The sequence below is a fragment of the Arachis ipaensis genome, chromosome B03 (assembly GCF_000816755.2).
Source record: "Arachis ipaensis cultivar K30076 chromosome B03, Araip1.1, whole genome shotgun sequence".
NCBI classification, from domain to species: domain Eukaryota; kingdom Viridiplantae; phylum Streptophyta; class Magnoliopsida; order Fabales; family Fabaceae; genus Arachis; species Arachis ipaensis.
In genome coordinates, this window is record NC_029787.2 from 30048434 (window position 1) to 30058430 (window position 9997).

Consider the following 9997-nt stretch of genomic DNA (forward strand, 5'->3'; position numbering starts at 1 on the left):
TATTTTTTTTGTTTAACATTATAAAATTTATAGTACTCTCTTTTATATTTTTTATTGTATTTATTTATTTATATAATAAATATTTTTTATATTATTTTTGTTAGGTTCTGTTTTTGTATGTATATAAAAAAAATAATTTAAAGTAATTTTTTCAATGTAAAGTTCCGGACGATCAACATTTCTAGGTTTTGATTTCTTTGACATTTGGGTTTTTTTAGTTCAAACAGATGAAGCAGAAATGGTTGAGGGAGGAAGAAGATGAAGGCTTCAAAGCTGGCTGGAGAAGAAAGGGAAAGTGAAATTCCTGGTACGCATGCAATAGAGGGGGTTGGTTGTGCTAAATGGGCACCGTCTCTAGGGAGCACCTGGTCAACGACACGTGGATGGAGGTAGCAACAAATCGGACGGTCCGCTTTGGCAGCAGGAACTCGCACGGTCCGAGTTGCGTCTTCCCAGTCGCACGGTCCGAGTTCTATTTTCTCTGACCCAATCTCAAGCACCCCTCCTCCCCATATCAGCGTCTAGCACCAGCTATGCCTCCATATTAAAATTCAAAAGCGGCAAAACGATGTTGAGTTTTTTATTGTTAAAAAACAAGTGCCGTTGCTTGTGATCTTGCCTCACCACGAGTCAAATTAAAAAGCGTATAGGTTCTCGTAACCATTAAAATTGAATTTGGCAGTTATGTGTCTAAGTTGGAGTTAAACCCCAAAGTGGTCCATGAGATTTACGATTTGCACCAATTTAGTCCCTGACTTACCAATTGCACTATTTATATTCCCGACTTTGTTAAAATTGCACCAAGGTCATCCCTAACCACATCTCCGGGCAAATTAACTGTCGCCGGCAGTGACCTGGCACTGAGAAGCCACACTGGGTGCCACGCTGGAGTGCAATCTTGGCACTAAAAATGTGGATGGATGGAACGGCGTCGTTTCATGTATGTTTAGAAACAAAACCCAAATAACCCAAGTTCTATGATCACTTCATCTTCCTCTTCGTCCTGAAAACCAAAACAATGCACCATGAAATCCTGAGTGCTGGCCATTGTATAGGGTTTGAAGGTTGAAAACGTTTAGCTCCGTGGAATTCGCTGCCACTGTGATAGTGTTGTGCGGTCGTTGTTGGTGAAGGAAGGAGAAGCAGTTCATCGCAATCACACGAAGGTACGTTTGAACTCGAAAAAATAATGCTTTTCAACAAAAAGAATAGCATCAATGTCTGTGTTTGTTGAAAATTTGATTTTGGTTGATGAAAGTTAAAAGTTTTTTATTATCTGTTAGGATTTTTGTGTGTAAGGGTGAAATTTTTTCCATGCTCTGTTTTGAATGCAATCTTAGTTGGGTTGGTTGATGGGTGTTTCTAGTATTTTATAAGTGGTTGAATGTCAATGTTTATTTTTACATGTGCGAATCTGATTGTTTGGTTCCTCAATTTGGTTTTTTGCATAATGCAAATGGAGACTTTGATGGATATCATGTTCCATCATGGGGGAACATTAAAAAAAATGATGATGGAATACTAGTGTACTCACCAGATAACAGAACTTGCTTAGGAGATTTAGATGAGGACACGTTGGATGTGTTCTTCGTAAGGAACTATTACAAGGAGCTTGGGTATGACAACATACTTCAATGTTGGTGGCTGCCTCCTGGGAGGAGCTTAGATGGTGGACTGAGGGCTCTTACATCTGATGGTGAATTAAGAGAGATGTGTTTTGCTGCACAGAATAATGATGGAGTTGTTGATGTGTACTTTGAGCATGGGGTGTCCACACCAGAGGTGATTGCAAGGAAGGAAGTTGTAGTATGGGTTGATGATACTTGTGAGAGAGACTTGGTGAGCAAGAAGAACACAAGTGAGGGTCCCGAAACTGATGGTAACACCTCGAACCCAACTACAGAACCGAATTCTATCCCAAATGCAAACCCAAACCCCATAAACAATCCTATTCCAACCCCCTTGAAACCAACCATGTCACTATTCAAACCCCATTGATGATAACACAACTCCAAATCCAATGCCTGCTAAGGCTCATGAGAAACCCAATCTGAAGCCTAATTCTAATCCAAATCCTAAACCTAAGTCAAAGCCCAACACAACATCCATCTTCAGGCCCAAATTGACTAAAAAGCCCAATCAGAAGCCCAATCAGAAGCCCAACCCAAGCCTGAAAATCAAGCTAAGAGAGACTACCAAGGCATGCTCCACAGCCAAAGATAAAAGCAAAGCAAAAATGAAATCCAAACCTCAATTTTTACCTAGGAGAATTACAAGATCTCAGGCTGTTGGAAACATATAGAAGGTCTGCTAATAAGGGCAAGGGAGCTCTTCATGTTGACTTAAATGTAAATGATGATTCCAGTGATGATGATGGTTCAGAGGATAGTTCCTTTAAGCCAATACAAGAAGATAGCTCTAGCAGTGAAGATAATGCAAGTATGTCCAAATCAAGAAATAAGAAAGTAAAGGACATCAAGAGAGCTACATATGCTGCTACTAAGACAAGAGAGAACATAATGCAACCAGATGATGCATTGGTTGAAGATGTGTCAGATGGAGAGGTGGACTTGGGGTTTGTGGGAACTCCAAGAATTGTTGATGTGTATGAAGCACTTGACCCAGGTGCAGTATCTGATGGTGCTAATTCTTGGCACTTAGAGGAGATAAAGACTCCTCTTCCTGGCCAATCATTATGGGAGAAATTCTTGTACACTCAACCACAGGCCCCTAACATTAGGAGGAGGCCTGGAGCTTTGACAAAGAAAAGGAGAAAAGATGCTGATGAGGGCAACAATGGTAATAAGAAAGCCAAACCAAGTGAAAGTTTGAAAAGGCATTTGAAGCCATTCACATGTAGGTATTGTAGGGTAAAAGGGCATACTAAGAGAGGGTGCTTAAAGAAGAGACTAGATGAAGTAGCTGCTGCAGATAAAGCCAAATCAAATGTTGCTGCTTCTGCTTCTGAGGCTGGCCCTCCCCCTCAAACTAATACTGCTGCTTCTGCTTCTGAGGCTGGCCCTCCCCCTCAAACTGATGCTACACCAGCTAATAACCCTCCTGCTGTGGAGATTGACATATCACAACCAAACTACGAAGGATCACAAGTAATACACTTCTCCACGTTACAACAGCACACAAGTATAATTTTTTTGTTATCTGGGCTCATGTGTTGAACTATTTATCTGCTGTAGGACATAGCAGGACCTGCTGCACCTGCACCACCAAGGCCACAGAAGTTGCCCACCAAAAGAAAGAGCTCACCACCACCTCAATTCATTAGTGTGGATCCAATGTAAGGAGTCAGTGTGGCTACATCTTCCAGATTGCACAACTTTATGAAGTTTGTTCCAACTCCCGATTTCAAAGCACCAAGGAAAAAGAACAATTCATGACTTTGACATCAGGATGTTTAGGACAGTACTTTGTTGTTTTGTTAAAGGCAGTTAGTAGATAGTTGCTTTGTTTAGGACAATTGTCATAACTTTTGTATTGCCAGCCTTGATAACTATGCTGTGGCACTTCTTTTGTTCCTTTAATGTTTGCAACTCAAATAGGTTAATGTTTGCTACTCAAATATGTTTATCTTTGCTACTTTTGTAATTATGCATTATGCATTATGCTATTATGATGTCAGATGATCTGTAATTATTTCTCTTTATGATAACCAGTCAATCAAAAACAGGGCATATATCTCAAGATAAAAAAAACCACCTCTTACTTTCATTCATCCATAAACACATTACATACAACATTGTCAGAACTTTAAAGTCATAATCAATACAGCAACTACAGTGAAAAACACCACTATGCCTAAGAATTGTATCATAGATTTTTGGGTCCTCACTTCAGCTTTCAATTTTTTAATCCTCCAGGCTAAATTCACTCTCACTTGCTCATTGTCAACTGCAGCTGCATCCACTCTTCCTTCATGTTCCTCTTCTTCTTCTACATCATCAGCCCAGAGAAAAAATCCACACCATGTTTTGCCCTTAGTCTGAATATGACATATCATAAGGAAAGAACAGAAAACAACTAATCAATTTTTCTTACCAAAAACTCACATTGTAATTTGGACAACTGAAGAAGGGCTTATCTAGGTTGGTAGTTGTTCCGGACCAACGAAGCACCGGCTGGCAGCCGCACCCACACCGCTCTGGTACCCGCGACGGTCTGGTCCGACTCCGCATTTTCGTCGTCGATCGTGTAGAGCTTTCTTGACCCTGGCTCGCACACCCAATCATGGTTTTCATTGCAGTTCAACGAGTAGGAACAATGAAGACAATGAAGAGCGTTCCTGGGCAGAGAGAAGAAGATGAAGAGGGGTAACGATGCCATGCTAGAAATTGGTATTAAAACTAGGTATAGGGACCACATTGGGTCAAACAGTTTCAATTGCCACCTCAGCTTGCCTTTATCTACGCCAGCGTGGCTTTTCAGTGCCAGGTCACTGTCGGCAGTAGTTAATTTGCCCGGAGATGTGGCTAGGGACGACCTTGGTGTAATTTTAATAAAGTTGGGGACATAAATGGTGCAATTGGTAAGTCAGGGACTAAATTGGTGCAAACCGTGAATCTCAGGAATCACTTTGGGTTTAACTCGTCCAAGTCGTATTTTGGAGAGGAGACATCATAATAATCACGAACTAAGGGGTTTTAGAGATTGTGGACATGAAGTTAAAATAAGATTCAAGAAATTAAATTCAGACACAACTAAAGTGTTTCGACATATTTATGTTAATTTTTAGGAGGATTATCTATCATTGTCATATAAATTATATAAATGTAATTGGATTAACTCGTTCTAATAAGTAAATCATTAAAATTTGAAAAATCTATTGGAGTTTATTAATTCAATATAATTAGCAAAGCTCCAACAAGTTAAGTTAACCAACTAGGACGCGGAATGTTTGTTGGAGTTGAATCAATTAAAGTAATTCAAATAACCTAATTATTATCAATCACGAAAATTAGTTAAACTCATCATTCTCCTAAGTTCTTATTCTTAAGCCAAAACTAAGATTTTAGTCATCCATTCCAAATTAAACATCAACAAACAATTATAGTGCAGAAAATTACACCAATCCACTGCTTCAAAGAATTAAAAGTTAAACTTACAAAACTTGAAAATTTTAGCAAGAATTTAAATCAACATCAATATAAAACATGCATATCATAAGTGATTACAAAATAAAAAAAAGTTGCAATATGGGTCTAAAAAGGCAATATAGGTCTAAAAGGGATAAAATGATTTAGCTTATAAGTTTAGGCACACAGACAAGTTAAAATCCAGATCTTGTGGGTCAAATACTCTAATAGGAAGCTCTTCTTCTTTCAATAGGAGAGTCCTCTAAGAACTTCAGGTTCTTCTCCAAAAAAGAGCTTTTTCATCCTGTTCAAATCTCACAAACGGTATTCTCACACAATTATTATACTATTTGATCCATCAAAATTACTGCAAAACCTGAAATATACAGCGTCAAAAATTAGCAACATATAACATGAATAGTATAGAAGGTAAAGTCATCAATCTCAACAAGCCAGGAGAATTGGGGTATAAGAAAGATTATTTGAATGTAGTGAAAAAGATAATAAGTAATAAAGAGCCGAGCTTCAAAACTTGTAGGAATGCATGATTGGGAATGTGAAAAAATCCACAAGGAATTATGGTTACTGACATTGGTCTGAAAAAGATGTTATTCAACTTCAAAGACAAGAAGAGAGGGTTAGTAGATTATTCAAAATGGTCCCTGGAATGTCAGGAAAAATCTGGTCAATCTCAGATTATGAATGGAGGGTGAATCAGTTTTTGAAATTAATCATGATTTTCATGGAGTTTTGGATTCAAGTTCATGGCATTCCACATGATCACATGAATAAAGAGACAGGAATTCTTATCGGAGGAATGCTGGGAGTATTGGCTGAGGCTGAAGATCCAATAGTGGATGGCATTCTCAGGAGGTCTTTTCTAAGGATCAGGATTGGCATCAATATTACCAAGGCTTTGTCTACGGATTTCTGTTAGATAGAGAGAAAATGTCACCATTGTGAGTTTTTTTCAAGTACGAGAGGCTGCCTGACAGTTACTGTTTTAACTGTGAAATATTAGAACATGAGAAAAAAATATGCAAGAATCCAACAGCCATAGCATGCTGGGATGCATCTAAGAAGAGGTACTCACCAGGATTAGGAGTCAGCCAAGTTCGACCAGTTTTAACCATGGGAGGAGAAAGTTTGAAACAACATGGATGGAGAGAAGATGGGAAAGAGCAAGCGCGTGATCAACAAAATCTTGAAAGAGAGAGTGGTGAGGAGCAAAGCACTGAGGAGAGCAAGATTAGGGCTGAAAAAATTCTGCAGCAAAAAATCACGGAGGAGAGTGTCTGGGAAAACCAAACAAAGAGTGAGGAAGAGATGGTTGAAGCAGAAGAGCAGGTAGAAGAAGTACAAAAAATCCTTAATTTTCAGGGAGATGAAGATATGCAGCTTGATCTAGGAGCAACCTACAAATTTAAGAGTCTCACTAGAAAGATAAGAGAGAAAAAAAATGAATGGGCTCATACCAAACAGGCCCAAAAGGAAGAAAAGGAAAAAGAGGTTCAGGAGGTGAGTAGTTACGGGCCAAAAAAGGATGTTGGGTCCAATATTTTGGCAAATCAACTACAGATTTGGAGTATTGAAGGAGGTGGGCTGAATTTATATGCAACAGATGAAGGAGAGGTGAATAGCTAACAAAAAGAAGATTGGAAATTGATCCAAAAAAATAGAAAAAGAAACCATACCTAGGAACTAAAGACTTATGACAGCAAAAAAAAAGGAAAAATATGTGAATGTTGACCGAGAAGGGATGAATGAATTTAAAAAAATGTTGAAGAGTGGAATGGGAGAAGAAGGACTCAAGAAGCTATTCAATGAAGCATAGGACAGAGAAGATGAATTTGTGGGGCGGCATGTAAACTCGAGTGAGAACGTCTATTATGTAGAATTGGCAAGCGATGAAGATGAAGATGATGGAAGAAAAGAACATGCTGATTGGGAAACATAACTTACAAAGAAGATGGAATTGAAGCTAAATTTAAAAAGAAAAACGAGAAAATAAACATGTGCCAATGCTTACAAATGAGGAATGGAAGGAAGAGCAAGAAGACAGGGAGCCTAAGAAAATAAAGAATAGCAGCATTGTACTAGACACAGGAGAGTATGAATTATTTATGTATGGTTCTGGTCACTTAAAGGGAATACAAATGGCCGAGGAGGCGGGTCTTAGCATGCCCCACCCTCAACCATAAGTATCATTAGTTGGAATTGTCGAGGAATAACGACTGTCCCGACAATCTCGGAGTTATATGATCTTTGCAAAAAAGTTAAGCTGCTCATAGTGTTTGTAATACAAACTAGGACTAGACAAGAAAAAATGAGTAGAATAAAAAGAAGGTTTTATTTTGATAATATATTTTGTGTAGAACTCCGGAGCATGTCAGGAGCTCACAGTAAGTAATGTGAACTTGGAAGAATCTCAAGCTTATTTGGAGAACTTCAATGATATTTTAAGTCACGGTGAAAAATTAAGCATTCAACCACAACCAAGAATTTATTTAAAAACTTTTAGAAAGTTTGTAGATGATAATGGATTAATGGATGTTGATCTCAAAGGTAGTAAGTTTACTTGGTTTAGTAATCCAAGAAATAAATTTACACTAAGAAAAAACTGGATAGGGTGTTAGTAAATTGAAATTGGCTGCAAATTAACCAGAATGCGATTTTGAAAGTTTCTCCGGCTGTAAGTTCGGATCACTGTGCATTAATTTTGGAAACACAACCGCAAGTTCAGATAAAAAAGGAGTTCAGATTTGAGGCGTTTTGGGCAAAGCATGAAGAGTGCAAAGAGGTGATTAAGCGGAGTTAGCAATTAGATGATAGGAATAGAAATTGTTAGAATCAGTTCATAAGAAAGAGAAATAGATGCAAGAGGGTGTTAATAGAGTGGAATAAAAGGAAATTTAAGAGAACAGATAAATAAATTGAAAAAAAGAAAATAGAATTACAACACATTCAAAAATTCGATATGTTTAAAAGTGATTATAGGAGAGAGAATGAATTGAAAAGTCAAATCTCAGAGCTATGAAAGCAAGAAGAGAAGTATTGGGGACAAAGGTCAAGGCTGGAATGATTAAAATGGAGAGATAAAAATTCAGCTTTCTTTTATTCAACAACAATTCAGAAAAGAAATAGGAATATAATTGAGAAATTGAGAGATGAGACAGGACAGTGGATACAAGGAGAGGATAATATCATGAGGTTAGTGGAAAGATACTTTACCAAGTTGTTTACCTCTATAGGGGACAAGAACTTAGAAGATTGTGTAAGGAAAATACTTAGGAGTGTCACTAGAGAGATGAATTAGGAGCTAATGGCAAAGATCAATGATGAAAAAATTAAGGAGGCGACTTTTAGTATGGGTGGCTTAAAAGCTCTAGGTCCATATGGATTAAATGGATTATTTTTTCAGCAACATTGGGATATTTTGAGTAAAGAAGTGTGGAGAGTAGTTAAACAATTTTTTAAAGACAATATCATACCAGAAGATTTAGGTGAGACAACTGTTGTTTTGATTCCTAAAATGAGTCAACTGGAAAGCTTGAATCACCTTAGACCTATAAGCTATGGTAATTTTTTGTACAAGATTATAACTAGGATCTTAGTGGAGAGGTTAAGGAAAGTGCTAGACGTTATTATTTCTCCAATTCAAAGTGCTTTTTAAAAGGAAGACTCATACAAGATAATATAGTCATAGTATAAGAAGCTTTTCACAAATTAAACAAAAAAGTAGTCTTTGAAGCAAGGACATAGCTATTAAATTGGACAAGAATAAGACTTATGATAGATTGGAAAGGAATTTTTTGAAAAGGGTCGTGGAAGAGTTCGGTTTTAGTAATGAGTGAGTGAAGCTGATGATTAGCTGTGTGAAAAGTGCTAGTTATAGATTTAAAATAAATGAAAAATTATCAAGCAAGATCAACCCCCAAAGAGGTCTTAGACTCTATCACCCTATCTCTTTATTTTAGCTACTGAAAACTTTACTATACTCATGAAAAAGGCAACGAGGGATAATCTAATTTCCGTAATTAAGTTAGCTACAACAACGCCGGTCATTACTCATTTATTATTTGCTGATAATTGTATTATTTTTGTAGGGGCGTAAGAAGAGAAAATTTATCAACTCATTTAGATTATTAATAAATATACGGAGGCATCAGGACAAAGAATTAACACTAAGAAGTTCGGGCTGAATTTTGGAAGTCAGGTACCTATCCAAAGTAGGGTGAACATAGAAGAGATCACCGAAATAGCGTCGTGGAAGAAACTCGGGAGATATCTAGGATTGCCAGCGAGATGGAGAAGATTAAAGAATAGAGTTTTGGAGTGGATAGAAGAGAAGATACTAAATAAAATGCAAGGATGGAATGAGAAATTATTAAATCAAGTTAGAAAGGAGATTTTGATAAAAGCAGTAGACAAGCGATTCTAGTCTATGCCATGAGCGTTATTAAATTTCCTAAATCCTTCTACAAGAGAATTGAAACAGCGATTGTCAGATTCTTGTGGTCAAATAATGGGAAGGAAAGAAGCATTTATTGGAAGAGTTGGGCAAAATGATAAGGAATAAAAAATAATAGAGGCTTAAAATTTAAAGACTTAGAATGTCAAAACGTAGCACACTTGACTAAACAAGCATGGAGGCTATTAAAAGAGGAGGATGCAATATGAGTTTGGATATTGAAGACCATTTATTTTTCTAATTGAAGCCTATGGGAGACAGTAAAAGAAAGAAACACATCATGAATATAGAATAGCATATTGGAAGGAAGAGATTTTTTTAGAAGACCCCTGGGAGAACTGACTGTTACCCTCGTGAAGCGGTCAAAAAGATAAGAATGATAGATTAATAGAAAGCTTTATAGATGGAGATGAGGTAAGGGATGTGAGATGGATGGGAC

The 9997-nt window shown here is 37.4% G+C and overlaps 1 protein-coding gene across 1 annotated transcript; it reads left to right on the forward strand.

Moving 5' to 3' along the window:
• Positions 223 to 3585, forward strand: LOC110270081. The gene is made up of 2 exons (XM_021118595.1): positions 223 to 3107; positions 3195 to 3585. Exons 1-2 carry the CDS (start codon positions 2442 to 2444, stop codon positions 3297 to 3299), a joined length of 771 nt encoding a protein of 256 aa, XP_020974254.1. The 5' UTR covers positions 223 to 2441; the 3' UTR covers positions 3300 to 3585.

Excerpts from the sequence above, each read along its gene's own strand:
- LOC110270081 (XM_021118595.1), top strand. The coding sequence starts at position 2,442 with ATGTCCAAATCAAGAAATAAGAAAGTAAAGGACATCAAGAGAGCTACA. Across the intron at positions 3,108-3,194 it reads CAAACTACGAAGGATCACAA|GACATAGCAGGACCTGCTGC; the intron begins GTAATACACTTC and ends TATCTGCTGTAG.